The sequence below is a fragment of the Scomber scombrus genome, chromosome 19 (genome assembly GCF_963691925.1).
Source record: "Scomber scombrus chromosome 19, fScoSco1.1, whole genome shotgun sequence".
Lineage (NCBI taxonomy): Eukaryota > Metazoa > Chordata > Actinopteri > Scombriformes > Scombridae > Scomber > Scomber scombrus.
Genome location: NC_084988.1, coordinates 25,435,435 through 25,459,572, shown reverse-complemented (window position 1 = coordinate 25,459,572; position 24,138 = coordinate 25,435,435). Strand labels below are relative to the sequence as shown.

The window sequence follows — 24,138 nt, the reverse complement described above, 5'->3', positions numbered from 1 at the left end:
TCTGTGAGAAAAGAGGAGACAGAGAAGTGACAGATAAACACTTTATTAATTTATTTTTGTAATGCATTTCTGTAAAATTTCATCTTTATTTGATATAAAAAAGTAACTTTTATTTATTTTTAATTTTTGTATTCTTCCAGGACAGATATCTTACCATAGAAAAGATGTGTCATTTAATCCCATGCTCTGTATTTAGTGGGCTCTGCTGCCCCCTTCAGGAATCTAATGGTAACAGCAGGCAAACTGGTTTCTAATGGTTAATAAACATGAATGAACAGCATTGACCTATTAAATAACTGATATAACCACACTGTACTGCACATATTTCAACATACAACATGAATAAATAAGTAATAATATAGGTAAATAATAAAATAACAGACTGCCGGGTCTGTCCGTCATATCTCACCGCGTGAGCTCATCTCCATAGCAACGGCACATCAACAGTAACAGCACCTGCTAACAGCTACATTAGCTTCTACAGGACGGAAAGGAGGATGGATGGAGCCAGACAGACACATAAACGAGTTTTTATCAACAACATAGACTCCTACGCGTCTAAATGTATTGCCAAGGTAAATGCATTTTAATGTGGACTGTCAAAATGAAGTTAGTTGAGCTGCCAAAGCCTGAAGTTAGCAACACGGCTAACTTAGTATACGTTTAGGACAGCTTTACTTAAAGTCAACTACACCTTCATCTCTCTTTGCAGTTTCTATCCGAGAATGTGATAAAAGCACCTGATGGAGAGATGGAGAGTGAGGAAGAGGAGGAGAGAATGATAGAAGGAGGTTTCCACATTGTTGGAACAGTTTGTGACAGATGTGAGGAGGAAAGAGCACATGTGATGGAGGAGTACTATGTAAGTATTTTATTAACAAAAGCTCTCCAATATAATGATATACTGTCAATGAACATTTAAGACCAGGATTTATTCATTTTTTAATATTCTTGATATTCCTTCTTGTATACAAGCAACTGAACAGGGATGATGAGCTCCTTCCAAAACTGATGGAGTGTGACATCATTATTTACAACATTACCCAGCATGCTGATCAAGTAGAAGAGGCTCTGTGGGCTGTTTCAGGTAGGCAGGTGTGCGTCACTGTGTGGTCACTGACAGGCTGATGGGTTGTTTAGTGGGGTCGGGAATCACCAGAGGCTCCACGATACAATATTATCACGATACTTCTGTCACAATACAATATTATTGCGATTTTAAATATATTGCGATATGCTGCGATATATATTGCAATTCATTACCTTTTTTCAACTGCAAACCTCACCAGAAAACAAGCTGGAGCCCTCTAGTGGACTGAGAAAGCAATTGATTTTATTATTCTAGTATCAGAAACTTACATTTTCATTTGCAACTCATATAATAAAATATCTATATTTTTGTGATATTATGCTGTATCGATTTTTTTCCCCACCCCTATTGTTCAGTGTCTTCTGTCCTCAGATTGTTCACACAGGGTTGGAGGAAATGTTTTCGTTTGAGCTACTGTACTTTGCTACTGTTCGTGTAAATGTGCCACTTGCTATAGTACCAGTCAAAAGTCTGGACACACAGATGTTTGACTGATAATGTATATTGGCTTTATCAGAACTGAGCAGCAGCTGTAGCAACTACAGACATCTGTTTTTGCTGCCACATGATTTTTATTTGACATATATGTTCCTCACACACAGATACAGTCTGTGTCAATACTTGTTAATTATCAAACTTTACATTTCTTTTCTGATCTGTGATCCATTTTTTAATTCTGAACATTGTGATGACCTCAGCAGTTAATTACTTTTCACACTGTCATTCTAATTTCAGTCTTTTTGTATTTAGTTAATGGCAACATAGTATAAGCTTATTGGGAGACTATAGACAAAAGAGGGCTAAAACCATACCTCTTCACTTTAGCCTTTTATTAGTGTCCTCTATACACTGATGCACTACTAAACTTCTTTTAAAATGCTGAATTTTACTTGATTTTATATACAGTATTTTATTTACTCTATGTTTTACCTACTTTAACTATGTACCATTTTTACTATTAAAACCCCCCCAAAAAAATCAAGTCACATCTACATGCTTTATTATCAATATAATCAAATGTAGGTTTGTTGAAAATAATAACAGACTCAATGAATTGAAGTTGTGACATCTTTTGTGTTGTATTTTCAGCCCTTCACAATAAAATGGGCAGTTTCGCTGGACAGAAGATGTTCATCCTCGTCTCCACGGTGATGACGTGGGGGTCCAGCAAGCCGGTCAACCTTGTGAGTGTGAACATAGAGGAGCTCTGTGTGTTTGTGTTGCATACACTCACATCACACACACATCACATACTGTAGGGCTGTTGCAACTAAAATCAACAGATTCTATACACAGTTATTAAAGGTCATTGATAAGATATCAGGACCACATTGAGAAACTGTAGCATACCTTTATCTGTTATCTATGTGTATTTGCTCATTCTTGCTTATATTTAAATGTATAATATATATATATATAAACTACATGTACACAGGATGATTTGGAGCTTCCTTTCACTGATGAGGATTTCAGGAGAAGAAGAGCACATCTTAACTTCACACAGCACATTGACCTGGAGAAGAAGGTGGTCAAGATGGGCAAAACTGTGAGTTTCACATTCCAATTCAAACGCTTGCACTGGTCACATTTTACCGACCCATGACCCTGTAACACCCCTCCTCATGTTCTCTCAGGACAGAGCGTTGTTCTCTACATACGTGGTGGCGTCAGGACTTCAGTACGGGATGGGAGAGCAGATCTTCCACTTTTTTTTCAAGGTGAGAATTTCCGACTTGTGTAGATTGTTGATTTTACTCTCTCTCTCTTTTTATATCAGCATATCAGAAGAAACTCCAGGTGTGAATCCCAACTAGCATCCCCTTGAGCCACAACAAAAAATGAGTCTACAAACACACACAAAAAGTCCTGAAGGATCATTTATATGCTCAATACATCTTCATACTTCTGCATTCATGTCTGTGTGTAAAGTGGAAGTCTTGAAAAGCAAACGCAGTGTGTAACTACATGGAGCAGACAATCTGTAAAACAATCAGAGTGAACAAATCAGTGAAAATGCAGTGTATGTACTGGCACATCAATACATGTCTTATGATAAGGTTATGATTATGGTAAGTTGCTCTTTGAAGTTGACTCATATTCACCATCCCATCGTCAATCAGTGCAAAAGTGTGAATTAGTATAATCAGATTATACAGTCAGAGTGTAAGAGTAGAAGTAAGTGTGAGCACCTTATTGAATGATATTGTGTATTGTTAGATGTCATGGCTCGGCGATGAAAATGCAATACCTGTCTTTGGAGAGGGCAACAACATCATCCCTATGATTCACATCAATGACCTGGCAAGGTGGGGGAGGCACGCACACACACACACACACACACACACACACACACACACACACACACACACACGAAATACAAATACAAATGTTTATTCTAAATAGCTTCCTTGAACATTTATTGATAGGAGAATATAGATATTGCCTTAAATTTGTAACACATTTGCTCTTACAGTATGTCTTAAATGTAGTTTTTGATATTTAAGGTCTAAAAATGTGTTAAAATGTGTGGATTTATAGGAGTTAAGACATTACATTTGATTTGAGTGTAATTATATGTGTTCAGTTTATGTTATTTATCATTACTTTCTGATTATTTTACATAACCAACCAATCAACAACATGTGACACTTTTCTGCATTGAATACATGAAAAACTTACAACATGGTAAAGCATACTATTACTGCAGTGACATTAGTATTTTTATGCTGTGGTAGTATTTTTAAGTTAAATGTGTTTAATTTGTACTTAAAAATGTGCAGATACACTGTTATTTAACAACAGTGTGATTTCTTTGTGTTTCAGTGTGATTCATAATGTCATTGAGTATCAGCCCAAGCCGTACTACCTGCTAGCTGTGGACTATTCCAACAACACCATGGAGGAAATTGTGAAGGTGTGTGTGTGTGTGTGTGTGTGTGTGTGTGTGTGTGTGTGTGTGTGTGTGTGTGTGTGTGTGTGTGTGTGTGTGTGTGTGTGTGTGTGTGTGTGTGTGTGTAAAAGGCTTGAAACATGTTCCTGTGAGTGTAAGACATGTCATCAAGCTCTTCTTCTTCATTCTATAATCATGTAGAACGATTTAAATGTATTACATACCGTAAACAAGTAAGTTAATGCAGCTCATGTTCTTTATGTGACCATCCTGGTTCCTTTTTGTAGATAAACTCACTAGGGCTGGACCATATGACAGAATCAAATATCACGTTATCGATATTTTGACAAGATTGTAGGGAAGACGCAATGAGATTATTGATGAATAATCATCAGTAATGTGGATATAATGACTAACTGGATAAAGGCAGATAATAGAACTGTCTGTTAAGCTCATACAATTACATGTTTTATAATGCAGCCTTTAAAAGCAGGAAAAGACACTTATTCCATATCACCATATTACAATATTCAAAATCTAAGACGATATCTATAAAATATCACGATATCGATATAATATCGATGTACTGCCCAGCCGTAATACTCACCTATATTTACAGTATATATACATCTGATATGTTTCCTGAGATATAAAGATGGTGATATTTCACATGTTTCTCCTTCAGACAGTTGCCTCTGCTCTCGGACCAGGGAAGATCCAGAAAATGCCATTTGAGGAAGCTTACCTCACACAGGACCTGAGTGTATGTTACACCTACAGGATTCAAATGATACTGTTCTCTCTTTAGACAAAGCCAGGCTAGCTGTTCCCCTCTACTTCCAGGGCTTCCAGTGTTTTCCAATTTGTTGTTCCCAAAGTAAGAACTGAATTGGGAAAGAAAGCTTTTAGGTTTTCGGCACCTGATGCGTGGAACAATTTACAATCTGAACTTCATCTTCAAAACCTCATACCTTTAACCAAATTTAAAGCACTGGTGAAAACTCTTGAGTCCAGGTTGTCTATGTGTAAGTGTTTTATATGAGTAAGTTTTAATGTAGCTCATTTATGTATTGTCTGATTATTTGACTCTGTGTTGTCTTGGCAGGACTCTCAATGGGACTAACATGGTTAAATAAAGGCTAAATAAAAATATGCTAAGCTAACCACATCCTGAAGATCCCCTGATTTGTCATTTCCTCTCGACAGGTGATGGAAGTTGATTCCATGAGCATTAACCTTCGTATGGAGGCTGTCCACCTAAAAGAACCGCTCTCCATCAACTGGGTGTGTAAGTCTGGTCTGGTGGAGAACATAGAGCTGGTGGTGGAGGAGTACAGACAGACCAGAGGACTGCTGGTGGGTGCTGCACAGAGAGAAGAAACACTACTGCTGTCTTTAACTTCATGATAGTTGTTTTGTTTCTCTCTAAGCTGCATTGAATAATCAGTGTTGTGTGTTCTCTGCAGCCCATCCGTGTGTGTGTGCTGGGTCCTCCAGCTGTGGGGAAGAGCTCAATGTCCAAAAACATCTGTGAACACTACAAGCTCCATCACGTCACACTAAAGGAGACCGTCTCTGACACCATCTCTAAACTGGTCTGCTGCTTTGCTTTTGTTTGTTTGTTTTTTCACCACTAGGGGGCAACAGAAAAATCTGAAAACACAACATGTGACATATTATCAGCTTATAAAGTTGAATATTTTCTCTCCTTTTAGTTGTGACTTCTCTTTATCCACTAAGTTCTTCTCTACATTCACCAGCCACAGTCACTAATCTTCAGTTCATTATGAAATCAACACAAAGAACTAAAAGATGCTTAAAAAATCTCCGTAGAGCTGTAGTGTTCATCTCTACAGACTCCCTCATAGTTCACACAGTCAGTAGATCTAATACTGATAATAATAATGTCACACAGTTCGGTTTCTATCATTTCTAGGAAGATACTCTGAGGAACGTTGATCCAGATGCAGAGAATGAAGAATCTGCAGCTGAGGCTCAGGAGCTGCTGAACAGCATGAGAGAGAGTATGGAGCAGAATACAGGTACGCACACACGCACACACACACACACACACACACACACACACACACACAGCAAAGACACTTACACACATACTTTTGCACACATACAAACCTAAACACACATATTTGCACATATACATGTCCATCAGGGTAAATTTAGTTTTTGATATTCAAGGTCTAAAAATGTGTTAAAAATGTGTGGTCTTAAAAGTCTTCAAATTTGTTCTTAAAAATATGTAGATACCCTGTAAGTTTTAATATTCAGTTTAGAATAAGAGAATTAGAGTTTATTAAAATGAGTCTATATGTTCTATTCAGTTATTGTTGTAGTTTTGTGCTGTTAAGCTGTATCTCTCTTTCTATCATCTATATTTCATAACAAGTTATTGAACAATTATTAAGATAAAATGTACTGTTTTTGAAGTTCTTACAGGTGATGATGGCGTATTTGATCTTGATTATGAATCCAATCTTACATGAATTGTACATATAATGATATCAGCATGATGTAACTCATTTGATCTCTATTTATACCTTATTATTTATCATGTTGACCAATATAAGATCAGGATTACTCAGACTTTGCTGCTTTAAGTTTCACAGCTTCATGATAGTACAGTATTAAATCTGTGGATCAGCAGCTCATCAGCTCATCTGTCCAGCAGGTCAGCTGGATGAGCAGCTGCAGGTGAAGGTGATGAAGGATAAGCTGATGTCTAACCCCTGCAGAAACCAGGGCTTCGTTCTGGACGGCTTCCCCAAAACATACGAACAAGCTAAAGAACTCTTCTATGGTGAGACACAGACACAAAGCTCCTACTGCTCTCTGGATTACATGGATTCATGTAATACATACATATAGATCTGTGTTCTCTTTATTTGTTAGCTGAAGATCAGGAGTCAGAAGATGGAACATCTTCATACAACAACAAGTTGATGCCAGGTCTGAAAGCAGCAGAAACACCTCTTTACTGTACTGTCAGTGGTGTTTGTGACAGTGTTGTTGTGTTGTTGTGTGTGTGGTACAGAGTTCCTCCTGTCTCTGGATGCGTCAGACGTCTTCCTGAAGGATCGGGTGATGAACCTGCCCGAGAAGCTCGTGCAGGACAACAACTACGAGCAGGAAGGCTTCCTGCAGCAGCTGGCAGGATACAGAGAGAGCAGCACAGAAGAAGAAACGGTCGTCAACTACTTCGATGAGCTGGACATCGCTCCTCTGTACCTGGGTAATCACACACAGCATCAACACATCACAGGAGGATCATTTAACAGCACTAGATGTTTCTGTTGTGTCCATCAGTTTGAATTATTTACACTTTGTCCCTGAGAAATCATGTTATAGTACATCAAATACCTTTGAGCCTTGGCTGCTGTTGCTATGGAGAGGAAAGCAGTCAGAGGTGGGAATGTGTGTTTGGTGTTTTTTGTCTTTATTGGAAGGTTGTGAGGTGACAGACAGGAAATGTAGAGAGAGATGAGACGACATGTAACAGGGATCACTGGCTGGAATCAAACAAGAGACGTAGCACTTCTTTGGAGTGTACAGTAACCATTAGGCTACCATGGAACACATTCTTTCTTCTTTTTTGGATTGTTTTTTATTTTTTATCATGCAGAAAAATAAGTGGTTAAAAAGTAAATGAAGAAAAAGTGCAAATTAATAATGACTGTCAAAGCTAATTGAAGACAACAAGAAGCATAAACACAAAGTGTAGACTGATAAGCAGACAGAGGACAAAACCTTTAGTTTAGTTAAATAGTTAAGTTTAGTTTAGTTTAGTTTAGTTTAGTTTAGTTAGTTTAGTTTAATTTGGTTTAGTTTAGTGACTTTAGGTTAGTTTAGTTTAGTTTAGTACGCAACAAGAAGAACAACACAACAACAAGTGTAGACTGATGAGCAGACAGAGGACAATACAGAAAAAACCCTTTAGGGTAGTAAGTTTAGATTAGTTTAGTTTAGGATAGTAAGATTAGTTTAGGTTAGTACATTTAGTTTAGTCTAGTAAGTTTAGTTTAGGTTAGTAAGTTTAGTTTAGGTTAGGTTAGTAAGGTTAGGTTAGGTTAGGTTAGTTTAATTTAGTAAGTTTAGTTTAAGTTAATTTAGGTTAGTAAGTTTACTTTAGTTTGGTTTGTTTAGTTAAGTTTAGTAATAACTTAGTTTTCAATGAAAACCCTGTATTCAAATAAAATACATTTGGGAGTGACCAATAAGTTCACTAACCGTTATAGAATAGATAAGAATAGAATAAAACTTTATTGACCACAATGGTGGAAAATTTAATACAAAATGATGGCGCTTTTCCACTATACAGTTCTAGCACTACTCGGCACCGCTCGACTCTACTCGGTAGAGTAGACTCAGGAACGACCTTTTCCATTACTATTGTACCTACTCAACATGGGCGGGGTTGTCATAGCACGGCTGCGCGAAACTGCCTAGTACAAGGTACTATCTCTAGTGGAAACGCAAAAAAAAAACGAGTCGAGTCGAGCCGAGTCGAGTGCTAGAACTGTATAGTGGAAAAGCGCCATTAGAGGTCTGATGGTCTGCATGAAAAGAGTGGCCTGGAATGGCGTCAAGCTCCCGTCCTGAATTACTGTCCCAGTCCTTCCCCTGATTAAATTGCTTAATGTTTGAATCTGTAGTTTATATTTTCACCACTTTACTTGAAAGCACCCTCACATGATCCTCTGTGAAATCAAACCTCTTTATTGATGTTGTGCTCATCTTTCCACCTTCAGTCTTACGTTCTTTAACCAGCTGACATGTGATCGTACTGGAAACAAACTGGCCTGTGAGACTGAAGAAAGATTCATGAGTTTCAATAATTCTTAGCACCATCATATACTGACAGCCTCTCTTTACTCTAGTGAGTCTCTTTACAGCCATCTGAAGCCATGTACAGTCTCTTTTGGAATGACGCTGCTCACTGTCAAGGGTCGATTGTTTCAGCTTTATGCGAGAAGAGCCAGATTGTTGCAAAATAAAAACCACAGGAACCTCCTTGCTTACATGTGCATCAAACTTGGCGGTGGTAATGAATGATTCCGTACAGTTTCTAATGCGAGTCAGCTGCTGTGTTGAACATTGATACATTGAAAACAGTTGACACAGTCCCGTGAAGAGCCCTAGATCACTTTAAAGCTTCTCTCAATCTGCTCGTAAATCCTTCAAAGACGATCCGTTCAAAGCGGTCCTCTCCTGCTGTGTCTGTCCAAAACACTGGGTAACCGTGGGCAACGAGCACGCGGGTCAGCATTTAAGAGTCGAGTTGTTTTTGCGTGTAAAACTGTCAAATGTAATGGAATTAAACTTTTAAGGTGATTTCAGGTTACTTTGGAAAAGAAGTACAACATGAAAAACAGCTTTTGACCTTTGACTCCATCAGTTTTCCATCTACTGTATGACGTCCAATCCCTTCTTCTTCTTCTTCTTTCACATTGCCTCTAAGGTCTCATGATGGGTGTATGAGCTTGACCATGTTATGTTAATGAAGTGCCCTTTAATCCTAATATCAACAGTTCATGCAATATATCATAATTAGTGCATTTTAGGAACTGTTAAGATCATTAAAAACTGAATATTTCATCCCTTTCCACATTTGAACTATAGTTTCAATTTTGAATAAGGACAAAAAAAACTATTTTATGTAGTTCCATCCTCAGAATATGAATAAGGCTTTACGAGCAGCAAACACTCAGTTTAAGTTTTTTTTATTGTGTGTTGTAATACACGTTTCTGCCTCTAGAGGCTGCTAATGAGACATTTTTCACTAATCATATACTTTTTTATGATATACTGATATTCTTGTTTAATATTATATAACAGTATTTTTTAACAGTATTTAATAGTGTTTGTTTTGTTTTTGTTTTTTATATGTGAGTAAGGGTCTGGGTACAATACATACAACCTTTCAACATAGTCATCATTCCTTCTAGTAATTGAATTACATGAATTGAGTCTGCTTATATTGCCCACTTGTCATCACAGATATTTTATTATCCTCACCCACCCAAGTATATACACACATAAGGCCCATGGACCAAAACTGGCCCGCCAAGGGGTCCAATCTGGCCCACTGGATAACTTGGCAAAGTATGAAAAACTAAAGATAATTAAAGAATTTGCCATCCAGTATCTTGAGGTAACTTTCTTTCTCATTTTGAAAGAGAGAAATCATTTGTGAGAATGAAACTTTGATATTACACTTATGATATATACTCTCAACTGTCATTACTACAGCAGTGTCTTTTTACAACAATACTGAATACAGACACACTGTAAAACTATATGATAACCTGGTTTACATGTGGCTGCATTGCAGTCTTAGATGCTGATGAAGCAAAAAGTCCCTCATGACTATGATTTATGTCAGTCTACCACAGATTCACTACCAGCTGATATATATTTATTACATCACTCTTGGTTCTCTCCAGAGATCACCAGTGACGATGAACCCGACTGCCTGCTGCTGATGCAGAAGATCTTCGACACAGTGGGCCTGCCCCGCAACTACGGCCCCAGCAGCCAGGAGGTGCAGGAGGAGGAGAGGAGGAAGACCGAGCAGAGGATGAGGAGGGAGGCACGTGAGAAAGCAGAGGAGGAGCGGAGGGAGTCGGAGGAGGCTGAGCAGAGGGCCGAACGCTGGGAGGAGTGGGTGAGTGCTGGAGGTTTGGGGAAGGTTACACAGGCTTTGACTATCAATTACCAAGCACCAAATCACAACAAAAGTCATCTCAAGGCACTTTACACATAGAGCAGATCTAGACTGTACTCTTTAATTGAATTTAAAGAGACCCAACATTACCACATGAGCAGCACTTGGTGACAGCAGCAAGTAAAACTCCCTTTAACAGGAAGAAACCTTAAGCAGAACCAGGCTCTAGGTGGGCGACCATCTGCCTTGATGGGTTTGGGGTTGAGAGAGAGGAAAGAGAGAGAGAGAGAGAGTGACAAACAACATTGAAAATAGTAGAAACATAATATCAAACACATCTGGGGTTACCCTGTAAGTCCACTGGAGATAGGAGGTATCTAAATAATGTTTGCGTTTACCCGGAAAACCTCTGAATCAGCATAATTAGTGTATTGAATGTAGTGATCAGCACTGTGGATGAGAAGGACTCAGCTGTACAGACTGTTGATTGTCCACTTGAGGAAGAAACAACTTTTGAATCAGTTTTTTTCAGTCAACATGAACAATGTTAACAACTGCTATCACTACAGCAGCTCCACCTGCAGACAGTTAGATTGTTGATTGATCAGCTGAATACAATCAAAATGAATTACACATTTTTTGAATTACACACTCACATTGTTATGATCGACAAATTTGGGGGTAAAAAAAAAAGACAGAACTGTGTTTGAGTTACTTGTACGCATCTATTGCATGTTTTGTGTGTGTGTGTGTGTGTGTGCGTGTGTGTGTGCGTGTGTGTGTGTGTGTGTCTCTCAGTCTAAGGCTTTAGAGGAGACGAGGCAGCAGGAGGAGGAGCTGCTGGAGGCTAAGTCGGTCCCGATGAGGAACTACCTGATGGAGCACGTCATGCCCACTCTGTCACAAGGTCTGATGGAGTGCTGCACAGCCCAGCCCCAGGACCCCCTGGACTTCCTGGTAATAAATCCACCACTTCATTCTTTATATCAGATGATGAGGACTGCCATCATGAACGTATATCTGATGATCTGTTTTGGTTTGTCTCGTTTCAGGCAGAGTATTTGATAAAGAACAACCCCTCAAACTACTGACAGTGGAGATATTTGACATTATTTACAGGAAGCACAGATGAAAACGAGTGAAATAAAACCCTTTTTTTCTTCTTAATTGTCCTGTGCTCTTTAGGATATTAAACTGTAAAGTCAGTTCCGTGCAGTTTGGGGACTCGTTGTAACATTTCAGCCTCGTGTCCCCCCTCCGTTTCACGCTGAGATTTTGATTAGGTCTGATTTGTAAGTGGCCCATTCTCCACCCCTGTTGTATTTTACACACAGCTTTTGTTTGGGCTCTTGTGTGCCGGCCATCACTTAAAAGCACACCCTCTCTCTCTCCCAAAATATATTTAAAAAAAGCGGATGAAAGTGCGTATGAAGCCGAAAGCTAATTAGGAAGTTAATTTGCATAATGAACTTGGTAAACTCCAAAGTAGACACGCTCGGGTCATAATTGCTTTGATTTGGCTTTCCGATTTCCAGGAAGGATAAATGTTACAAATGGCAGCTAATTTGTGTCTCTATCATGTTGCCACTCTCCAACTCCAAAGTGTACATAATTGGTTGCGACGGAACACCAAATTATTTCATTGTACGTACTTAATCACCACATGGGGAAATTAGTGGAGTTTATTTGGGAAACATTGGGACGCAAGCTGCTGCAAGACAATTTCGAAAGCCACCATCTGTGAGTCCCAGGTACACAAACACAACACAACGCAGAGTTGTCCAGGACGTGAAGCGTAGATTCTGAAGGTAAATGTGGTGAGACAGTGCTCGCGAAGTCTGATCGGAAACATGGGGACAATATTTTGTTTTATAGCTTAGTGAGGAGTGTAACTGCAGCAGAGTGTCTCCTTAAGAAGTGGGCCTTCCTTTACCCCTGCATACTGTATGTGTCATTGCATAAGCAGGTGCACGTACCTTATCAAGTGTTATCATTAGTGGATTTGAAGATTTGAACAATGAATCTCAAGCAACTCCCTTGAAATTTGTTCATGAGTGGTCAAAGTTGATTCAAAAAAGTCTTTTAAAGGATACTTTTGTGTTTTTTCTAAGTCTATTTAATCCAGGTATGTCCAAACTATTCCATAAAGGTTCATGTCCCTGTAGGTTTCTGTTCCGACCAATCAAGAGCACACTTGATTTGACCAATCAACTGTCTGAAGATCAGTTGATTAAATGAGTCAAGCCTGGTGTGCTCTTGCTTGGTTGGAATTAAACCTTTAAGGATTTATTTATGAATAGTTTGGACATGGCTGCTTTAATACATTACTGACATACTGGTAAATAGGTCCTGGTGTCTTTACATTTCCTCCAGGGAGTATCAAGGGCAGGGTTGTAAACATAAACTGTGGGAACTAGCAGCAGATAGAGCTTGTTGTATTGTCATGATATGCTTGCACTCTCTGCAATCAGCCAATAAAAGTTCATTCCTCTGCTGCTTGTATTATTTTCAGTATAAATATGTCTAATCAGTATTACCTGAACCAGGACAGAAAGTGAGCACATCTCACCTTGTTGCACATGTAAATGAATGGGGAGTGAAATCAAGTGATTGCACATGCTTGTAGTAGAATACTGATTTCAAGAGGGAATACTTTAATATGATGTTAAATGCCAAAAATCTTGAGACCTGCATTAAGAATTCATCCTCTTTGTACTCTATGAGACATGAGGTCCCAGTGAGAATCATCCAACATGTGGAATCTCCAACTAATGTATTAATTCATTTTGTTTAGTTGAACTTGATTTCAGTAATATATTTAAACTCCATATTCTTTCAGATGAAGTGTATTTCTTAAGTTTCTTAAGTAAGAAATGTTGATCATGTTAATATACAGTACCAGTCAAAAGTTTGGACACACTTTTCCCATTCACACACAATGAGAAAGTGTGTCCAAACTTCCGACTGGTATTAAAGAGAGATTTCTGAATACAAGAAAACTGTGTTTTTTACATGAAGCTCTTAAAACTATCCATCGAACAGTCCAAAACACTCATCAGAGATAAGCAACAACATGTATTCTTCACTGTTCAGTTTACATGGTTTTATTGAATCATATATGAACATAAGCCAGCATGGACAAAAAGCTAAATCTGCTATCCAACTGATGAAATCCAAACAGCTGCTGATCTCTAATGTGAACAGATCCATCTTTGTGACCACTGACCAAACTCCATCTGTTGATGAATGAAATATAATGGAATTTAAAGTTCAGGAATAAAGTAAGTGCCTTTGACTGTACAACTCATCAAAAGTTATGTGTTCTTATGTTTGTCCAGCAGGGGGAGACTTGATCTCTCCTTTAGTTTGTAATGGGACCCAGTGTACATGATAATATCATGTATTCTGTGTAGTGCTTGATTTTACATATAGACAATGAAAACAGCATATTCAGTGAGTCTTTATTTTTTCTGCAGACTGAACAGTCAATTGATTTGACTTTTCTGGTCAATATGTGGAATTGTAACTGAATCACCAAGCAACCAAAAATCATGTTTTGGACAATCAATTCTGTGAACTGATTTTCATGCTGCAGTAAAATGAACATGTGAAACCTGGAAACACATGGGTGTGTTCCGTTAGATCTTACATTAGAAAATCAGAACAAGTCACACCAATAAAAGGCTGTAAATAAGACAGTGAAGATATGTGTTGCAATGAGTAAGCCTAACATATGTCTAATGTATTAGTCATGGATCCTATCCATAAAATAATGACAGAGGAATAGTCAAACGTGTAGCACAGATGTCTGTCTGAGCTATAAAAGTACAGCAGCAGCTCTCCAGAAACATGCTGCACATTTAACAGTGTAAAGTTTAAATCAGTACACTCCAAGCTCCAGCTCACATTTGATCTTTAGACTAAACTTCAGAGAAAATCTTGAAAGGTTTGCATGACTAGTTCTGGCTTGATATATCAGTTCCAGATCTGAAACAGTCCTGACTTCCCTGTGTACGTCACTACCAGTGTTGAACCACTAGGTGGCAGTCTTAGATCATCTATAGCTGTCGGGAGAGTGAAGGTGAAGATTACATGACTTCTGTGTGTTCTCATCTTCTATAAAGAAAACAACCATCCTCTGAGCTGTAGTCACATGTACAACAACACTGACAGAACATGTGGAGGTTGAATGAAGAACAGTTAAGGGGGAATTTGGGAAATGGATTCAGTTAAGTTTCAGTGTCTGAAGTTTCAGCTCTTTTCTTTTTCAGTCGTGGATTTATGGTCCTATTGGGATTTTTTTTCTTTTTTTTTTTAAGTCCAAATGCCTTCACAAGTTAATACTCTGACTAACTCCAATGACTGAAGTCTAAGAGATGCAGCTGAAAGCTTCAAAACAAGTACATGTAGAGACTTTGTGATGGGATCTTTGTTTGTCAAACTGCTGTTTCCAGGCTCAGAGATGAACCTTCAAGTTCAGCCTGCATGAAGTCACCACACTAATCATCCCTTAATCTGTATGTTTATAATTCAGGATACTGTAAACTAATTGTTGAGGGGAACTATGACTCTATACATACTAGCATGTGGTAATAGTTATGTACTGTCTTCTGTTGCTCTGGAGGAACTTCGTTAGCTGATGCCATCAAAGTTTTCTCAGCTTGATCTTAACAGAAAGCCTGACTTCCAAATTGAAAGTGTGCAGTTTGAATGCAGTGGGTGTTTACCAGGTTACGTCTAAGGAAAGATCGTACTATGGGAATTTAGTGTTTTTTTAGAACTTAACCCAATTTAGAATATCTTGGCCTTTGCAGATTCCATTTTGACGGTTCTTAAAACATGTGTCTCTTGTGTGACCTCCAGCATTATGAAAAAGCAATACTTAACTGTTGGAGTATCTGTTTAAATAGCTGAATTTTACTGTAGGCCCAGTTTATCCTTCCTTTGCAGGGTTAGAAGTCAGAAAGCCCACATCTATAGGCATTCTGCTTACACAGGTATAAGTAGTGTGACTGAGTGAATACATCTCAAATTCAGTTAGACGTTAAAAGATTGATATACATCTTCTCATCACACTCTCAGATAAGTGTATTTCCCAAATATTACTTGATGTTAGAGCAGACTGAGGAACAGCAGAACACTTTAGGGTTGTATAACAGCTCTCTTCAGGATAAAATTCAGCTGTGACTACTTAAAGGACAGGTTCACAATCTCTGTCTTTAAAAACTTAACTGTCTTATTTTTCTTGCTGTAATGATTCCTCCTGTTCATACTGACCATTAGAAGATCCCTTCATAATGCTCTTACAATGGAAGTGATGGAGGACTAAATCCACAGTCCTCCTTCTGTGTAAACATGTATTTAAAAGTTGATCTGAAGCTAATATGAAGCTTCAGCCGTCCATATGAGTCAAATCTTCATCTTCTATGTTTCAACGTTACAGTGTTTTTAGTAGCAAAGTCTTTTTGTTCCTATACTTCCACCACAGCTCAACAGGGAATTTGATGCTAAAAAGACTGAAAATGTATCAGATATCACTTGATATGACTAACTCACTGATGAATCTCAATAGAAGCTTTGCATCTACTTTGAACTCCATCACTTCCATTGAAAGCACATTTGAAGGAGATCTTATAATAGTCAGTATGAACAGGAGGAATGATTACAGAGAGGAACACCTCTCATTGTTCATATGCATTGTTCTTTACTAATAAACTGACTTGTTGCCATAAAGAGAACATAATGCAACAATACTACTATCATACAGCAATAGGAACCTTTAACATTTGTCCTCATGTTATATATGTTCCTCCATCATAACTAATACAAGCCATCAGCTGCAGTAAGCCATGTATGTCTGAGTGTGTGGCAGCATCTGGACTGAATCCACTCTCACTGATGCTGGTCACTGTTCCCTAACACCCCTTAATCCATGGAGGGATCACACACGCACATGCGAGCGCACACACACACACACACACACACACACACACACACACACACACACACACACACACAGATTTTAAACTACAAGCTCATACCCAAATACACAAACACACACTTTTTCCTAGACAGACAGAATGACACACACATCAAACTGCAGGTTTAAGTCGTCAGGGGAACCCCAACAACCCCACACCACCCCAGCCCCCCTACAAACACACACCAACACACACCTCCCCAAAAACCCCACCAGCATCCCTCATTCTCAGCACTCCGAGAAGGAAAAAATGTGTCTTGTTGCTTAGGAACAGTTTGCCTCGCGTCTCGGCAGGGGGTCTCCTTCTGAATATCATTATGTCCCCCTCGATCGGGGAGGACAACACATTTTTCTTTTCTGCCAATATTTATCTTCGGCTACACTCGCTCTCCGGAGGCCCACAAAAACGTTTTCATTGATTAAAGCCGGTGGTGGGCAGACTCCGCCGCCAGACGCCTTCACCTCTTTTAATGTAAATGTATCAAAATGGACGGTGGCAGGTGTCAAGGTTAGGAGTGGCAGCGTTTTGCTTTTCTTTAGGTAGAAGGCTGAGGAGGGGGGGGGGGGGGGGGGGGGGGGGGGATGGTTATTAGGATAAAATGTATGTATGGTTGTTTGACAGCCTCAACCTGAATCAAAATGCCAAAACTGTAAATGATTTCTGGTGTCAACAGTTTTGGTTTTTTGGATGTTTTACACACACACACACACACACACACACACACACACACACACACACACACACACACACACACACACACACACACACACACACACACACACACACACAGAACATGCTAAGGGGGACTGTAGAAATACAGGGACGTGCACTAGTGATCACAATCTAAACTTAAATCATGATGATTAAACCCAGTTTTTGACATGGTGTTTAAAGGTGCATGTTCACAAATTTGCAATGAATTAAATCATCAGGAAACATACACAGCAAATAATGGAGCAAAGTTTGTTTAGTTAAAGCTATTTTTTTTATTTTGATAGACTTTGTCAGTATCTTTTGAATTAGTGAGCATGAAAAACCAAGGCTGTCCTATATCCCTATTGACCACACAGAAATAAAAAATAGAACTTTTACTCTGACTTTATTCTTGTGTTTCTTAAAAGGTGCTAAAAGTTTTTGTAGCTCCTGTGAAACTGTAAGACTATTCTTGTGACAAAGATATGGTATTTGCTCATGCTGATCATTTTTTTACTTTGCATATGTTGTATTCATTTACAAATAATATATGGTTTTACAAGAATAACAGAAAGCTAACTGCCTGTAGGTTTATGTGAATGTATGCAGGGGTCACTGGCTGAAGTGGACATTGGAGAGAAAAAGCAGATACAGTAGATGTTTAGGTTTGACCGAGCAATGAAATTGACAGATTTGTTTTCATTTCTTTATTCATTCATTTTCCATAGCGCTTATCCTCTAGAAGGTCGCGGGGGGCTGGAACCAATCCCAGCTGACATTGGGTTAGGAGCAAGGTACACCTTGGACAGGTCGCCAGTCCATCACAGGGCTAACACAGGGCCTAAGATTTGTTTTCATTTTTTTGGTAATATGACATATGACATATTATTGACATATTGTGTAAAATGTAACATTGCCGTAAACCATGATAAATATTGCTACGTGTTTTGAAAATATGAAGAATACACCATTAATTTAACATTTCACTACTATAACATTGTAGGACTCATGATGGACAGTGTCAAAATCAATGCAGCACAACCAGAGAGTCCATCTTTTTGTGTTCCTCTTCTTTGTCAAAACCTGCCGCCTACACTACACACAGAGCAGCTTAACTGTAATTGTTCACTTTTAAAGGTGTGGATGTGTTATGATAGCAGCTAATGTAGCCTGGAGCTGCTAGACTCTAGCAGGGATGAGGAGCTACAGAGGTCTGCTAACGTCACTTCTTTCTAACTCCACACCCCCAGTCATTTGTACTTTTTAACTTGTAGTCTTCAGCCCCAATTGACACTGACTCAAGTGACATCACTCAAGCTAATTTATCAGATTGTACACAGGTCATATACAGTATTTCTCCCCAACACCTTTAAACACTCACTGATGTGTAAATCAGTGGAGTTCCCTTTAATAGAATGCATGTTTTTAATAAAATAAAGCCATAAATCAGCTGTATCTATTCGTGTAGACACTTTTATAGTGTTGGGATGAAGTCTTGGGGCCTCAACACAAGACCTTTTAACCCTAAAACACTTACACTCACATTAGTTAGTTATATCCTGAAATACAATGAACAAAATTAAAAATGTAATTAAATGTAAAGCACATGTTGACATTTTTTACAATTTTCCAAAACTCTCTTCAAACTTTCTTCCTCCCACTGCGTCACTTCCTGTCAGGACTCGACAAGCTTCTTCATCGTTAAACAAACAGACCAGGAGTCTCAATGAGTGTGCTGACATTTTGCACGCAGCTCCGCATTCAGCAGCAGCTCGACAGCCTTTGTGAACGAGCCAGATTTGGATTTCATCAGGAGTATACGTGGAGCCTTAACTCTGCTTGCTCTTCGCTTCCACTCCCGTCGTCTGTTTCCCAAAAGTTGGCACAGCCACAAGAGCCCTGCAGAAGCGATCCACTCCTCCTCCTCCTCCTCCTCCTCCTCCTCCTCACTCCCTATTTCCCCAGTAATGAATGGGCATGTGTCATTCCAACAAGCAGGCCAACTCAAGAGAGGAAGAGGAGCAGTCTGCTTCCTCTTCTCCACTAATGAGTACCAGCAGTTTCTTGGCTTATATCAAAGGAGAATGTCTGGAGCAACCAGTTAGCACAGGCAGCAATGCATTCATCTTTGTCTGTACAACAACAGAGATAGTAATGCCCAAGGTGGATAGATATTCATTGTTCCCACAGGATGTTTACAAGTGCTTTTGGTGACCCACTGAACTTTTTTACAAGGGACGCTTGAGGTTAGAGTCTTCTATGAATTTTGTTTGAGATATCCACCGTCCCTAGGATGAGTGGTGAACTCCTGACCTTTTGTGTAGCGTCACCATCAAGCCAATATTTTCACATTTTATACATGAAATATCTAAAGTCTTATATGCAGGTTAAGTCTCATGATTGACCTCCTGTTCTGGTAAAACTAGAACACCTTGTCCACATTGGCAGCCCACCACTGTCTACACTGGATGTGGACAGTTCTACTTTGAAATAAGCAGGGTTTTGGCAGCACTCACACCCTAACACACTATCAGTATAATATCTGATTCTTTGACAAAATGTAAGGGACATAAAGAGTAAGGAGAGAAGTTAACTACGGTTTCCATGGTGCATGTATGAAAGAGGGTTTAAGCATAGCCAACTAGTGGGGCATTTCTAAATCCAACTGTGGAACAATTTGCTATACATGGCCAAGTCCTTGATGTAAGCATCTCTAAATAAGAAACAATGGCCATAACATCACGTGTCTCTTCAAGCTCATCAGTTCCTCTTGCAATGCAGTTAATGTTCGACTGCAAACCACAAATCGTACCTGCCTACCTACCTGTTTGATATATTTATCAGTATGCAAGTTCATTGATAAGAGATAATAAAGCAGTTGTGTTGTCACTGAAAACCTGTGTAGGCTAACTTTCTCTCAACCCAAAAAACTGATCAGAAATTGATAAGGTAATTGATAAAGAATCGGACCGATAAGCAGAATTGACAATGGCATTGGTATCAATAAAATGTTATCAATTCCCCTCCCTAATCGTGGTCATGGTTTTAAAAAACAAGTGAACAGAAAGTGATCTCTTGTGTTGAAGTCTGATGTTTCGTCGTCCCCTCAAATTTTGTCACTTGATAATAATGTCACCTGATTTCCTCCTTTGCCCTCAGTGCTTGGGGGCCTTACTCTAACAATGTCACATGGATGCATATATATTGTCTTTACTGCAGAACTTTAGCGCCCACATGCAAACTTTAAAAGCTAACAGACCAGTTTCCTGTTCATCATCAATCCAGAAGTCTGTTATGCTAGAAAAGCTAAACTAATCTGTAAAAACTACTAGCTATAAGATCATAGACTCTCGTTTGGATTACTACAACCTGTAAATTGAGCGTCACATGACTACAGATAGGGCACTTTTGATCACTTTGCTAGTTTGTCTACACAGTGCTCACACAGCCAATAGTCGTCAAAGTGGCAGTAAACAGTGCTAGTAGATTAGCTTGCTAGCGACGGTGTTAGCTTGGCTACACCCATTGGTGTTTAAGGTCACAGCAGTCCATCTCCAATCAGATAATCTGTCTCATTTTACCCATAAATCCTTGCATTCTGGGGTCATTTACTGTAGTTTGTTAGCTTATGTCGTAATTTCATATTAATATTTTCATATTTAATTGTAGCTCACTCCTTCAGGTGTTTTGGTGCTAGTAGCCTGTTCATTTTCCTATTGGAACAGCACTGTTGTCAACTTGACATATAAAAGATGCTTTTAGGGTTAAAATTAAATTCACTATTATGTTTAATAATGTTAACTGAATGAGTAGTAATGGTGGAGTTGCAGAACATTACAGAACTGAGAACCAGGCTGTAGGTTTAGAGGACTCGTGTAATAAATCAAAGGTCCTCGCTGGTGCCCAAAGACAAACGCGTGTGTGTGTGCAGTGGGAGGGGGACCAGAGGAGAAGCAGAGAGCACCCAGAGGACGCTGCGAGGGGCGGATCGGCCCCCGCCGGCCCCGGGCCTCAGGACGGATGGATGGAGGGATTGTGTTGACAAGGGGGAAAGACGAAGAGGAGGAGGAGGAGGAGAGGCAGCCACACATTCAGCGGGGAGGCTGAGAGCATCGGCCAGAAACTCATCAAACCGGTGGAAACACCTCCAACAGCCCAGCAACAGCAGGGCGTGTGTGTGTGTGTGTGTGTGTGTGTGTGTGTGTGTGTGTGTGTGTGTGTGTGTGTGTGTGTGTGTGTGTGTGTGTGTGTGTGTGTGTGTGTGTGTGTGTGTGTGTGTGTGAGCTTGGAAAAGTCGTGGATGTTTGTGTGTGATGGATGGCAGCATTGAGGGAGGCTTCGTTCAACCATTGTTCATTAGTAAAGTACACAACTGTCCTGCCTAATTGCTCAGCCATAATGTCAGCCTGCGATGAATGATTACAACCAGCGCTGACCTATTCTTTACATCAGTGCTGAGGAAAACTTCACCTCATCATCCCCCGAAGGGACAAAGGACGAGACAACATACTGTGTGCATACTTCATCAGCAGAGTCTGTCTTTGAATGTTAAGTTACAGAAAACACTTTATATTTATTTATCTGTTTAGTTTGAACTTAGGGTAATTACAGTTTATAGCAGTGGGGTTTCTTTTCATAGCCATCAATGCTTTGTGATAAAAGTAAATGCTAAGATTTTGGAAACTTTTTTATGTCTTTTTTTTTCCTTTTCTTTTTTTTACAATAAATGTTTTATTGATTTTGAAGTTTACAAACAGAGAAAGAACAGAAACTTTCTCTCCACAAACACTAAGAGACAAACCAATAAATTGTGAAAAGTGTGGGAAAGAGAAAAAAAAAGAAGAGAAAAAAGAAAAAGACAAGAAAAAAAGATACTAAATAAATAAACAAGTGAATATGGAAACATTATATCAAATTCTAATGTTTTCATGGTTACTATGAAGTGGGGAGTAAGGCTAGTTAAAGGAGTACGCCACTGATTTAGCATTGCACTCCTAGCAGAACTACAATTGTCATCTTTTTTTTTATTCCATACATCACAAGCGGTGCTCCGGACTACTTAAGATGTGTACCACATGACTGCAACGGTTCAGTTCCACTGTTCAGCGACTTCTTCTCTTACTGCACTTCCTGCAGTGCTGAGTGCTGGGACCCATAGATTTTATACTTATACTGCTTTTCTAACACATACAGCAGTAACACACTTTGATGTGTAAGTAAGATTAGTGTAGTTCCCCTTTAATATTAATGTTAATTGAAGGTCTGGGACAAGAAGTGAACTCTAGTGTCTTGCATGAAAGTTTGATATGTCCTATCCAGCCTATCCATCCATAAGACCTTCATGCCTTCCATTGGACATAAATCATGAGGCATGAACTGTCATATATGGACCTAGTTTATTGGGATTACTTGTATTGTAACAATGTGGTGATGAGAGAAGTTATAAACAAACCAAACTAACAGTTCATTTGAATTAGCTTTCACTGTATTAGGCAGTCCCTCCAGAAAAACGCGATTACGCGATCGCTTAATTCAACGCATAATCAGCCAAAGTCCGCATATTTATGCGAGGGCCGCATTTTCTCAAAGACGCTGCACTTTCGCCGCATAAATCACAGATTTTCGCGCAAAAAGCGTGAAATATGCTGGGCTTGCATGATTTCATAATCCCCGCATTTTCGTTGCAAAAAAGTCACGTATATCTTAGCAGAAAGTTGAAAATGTTGCGTTTACTTCACACGAGAGCAGCCATTTTCCCCTGTTGCCATGGGAACATTATGAAGTGACGTAATTACGCGACATGAACATCATCGAAAAGCTGCAAACCCTGTGATGAATCAGTCTCATTTGCCAACAAAAATAAGCGCAAAAGACCGCAAAGAAGTTTCCCTGTGTATTACATCATGACAGTGGGGGCAAATTATTTTGCACTCTGTGTTGGACCACAGGTTTTCATTTTCACAGTGGACTGTTGTAGTTTCATTCAGGAGTTAATACAACTTTACAGTTGTAAGATTGCACTTTTTTGTTACCAGTGGGTTCAATCATACTAGTTTTAAAAACCTTCCAGTTGTAAGTATATTAGTAGTATGTACATTTACGTTACAGTAAGAGATTGCACTTTGTGCAATTTGGAAGCACTTATTTTAACAGAAGATGTCTGTTTTGTATACTGTAGCTACCTCTGTAAAACAGGAAGCACAAATTTTATTTTTTTATATTTTAGTTGTAGCATATTCCTTTTGTAAAGCTACAGAACTTGTTTGACTCATCAATGTTTTGTAAGTTTGAGTCATGTGTTTATTAAGGTCTGAAATAAAACAAGATGAGAACTTTCTGTGATGTAGTATGCTTGCTTATCATAGGAAGTAATTAGAAATGACTCTTTACATTAAGGTAGTAGCCTAGTGAGAACAGGGGAATCACTTTTTTTTTACTCTTTTTCATCAAACCGCAGTTTTTGCAATTTCCCGCAAGTTCCTGCAATTTCATCGCATAAAATAGCATAAATATCCTGTATATTCCATCTTTTTTTTTAAGAAAACATGTTGCATAATCAATGGTTTTTGCCCGCAACAATCACAAAAAAACTCCACATTTTTCTGGAAGGACTGATTAGGAGGTCAAACTGAAAGAGAACTCAACCATAATTTCTTGTAGGTTGTATACTGACCCAACAAAAAACAATGACTTTACCTGAAATGCAGTGTTCTGTACTCATTTATGATGATCAGTCTCACAGCAGCTTTTTAAACCACCACCCCCCCCCCACACACACACACACACACACACGCACACACAGCCT

General features: G+C 39.0%; 1 protein-coding gene across 1 annotated transcript; it reads left to right on the top strand.

Moving 5' to 3' along the window:
* Positions 1-497: 497 nt before the first annotated feature.
* Positions 498-11,750, top strand: ak7b (adenylate kinase 7b). Its single transcript, XM_062439813.1, has 18 exons — positions 498-575; positions 713-862; positions 976-1,087; positions 2,180-2,274; positions 2,526-2,636; positions 2,725-2,808; positions 3,308-3,396; positions 3,914-4,004; positions 4,666-4,743; positions 5,187-5,336; positions 5,447-5,575; positions 5,917-6,022; positions 6,667-6,795; positions 6,888-6,944; positions 7,030-7,227; positions 10,439-10,659; positions 11,458-11,616; positions 11,712-11,750. The coding sequence occupies exons 1-18, from the start codon at positions 498-500 to the stop codon at positions 11,748-11,750; spliced, it is 2,076 nt and encodes a 691-aa protein (XP_062295797.1).
* The last annotated feature ends 12,388 nt before the right edge of the window (positions 11,751-24,138 follow it).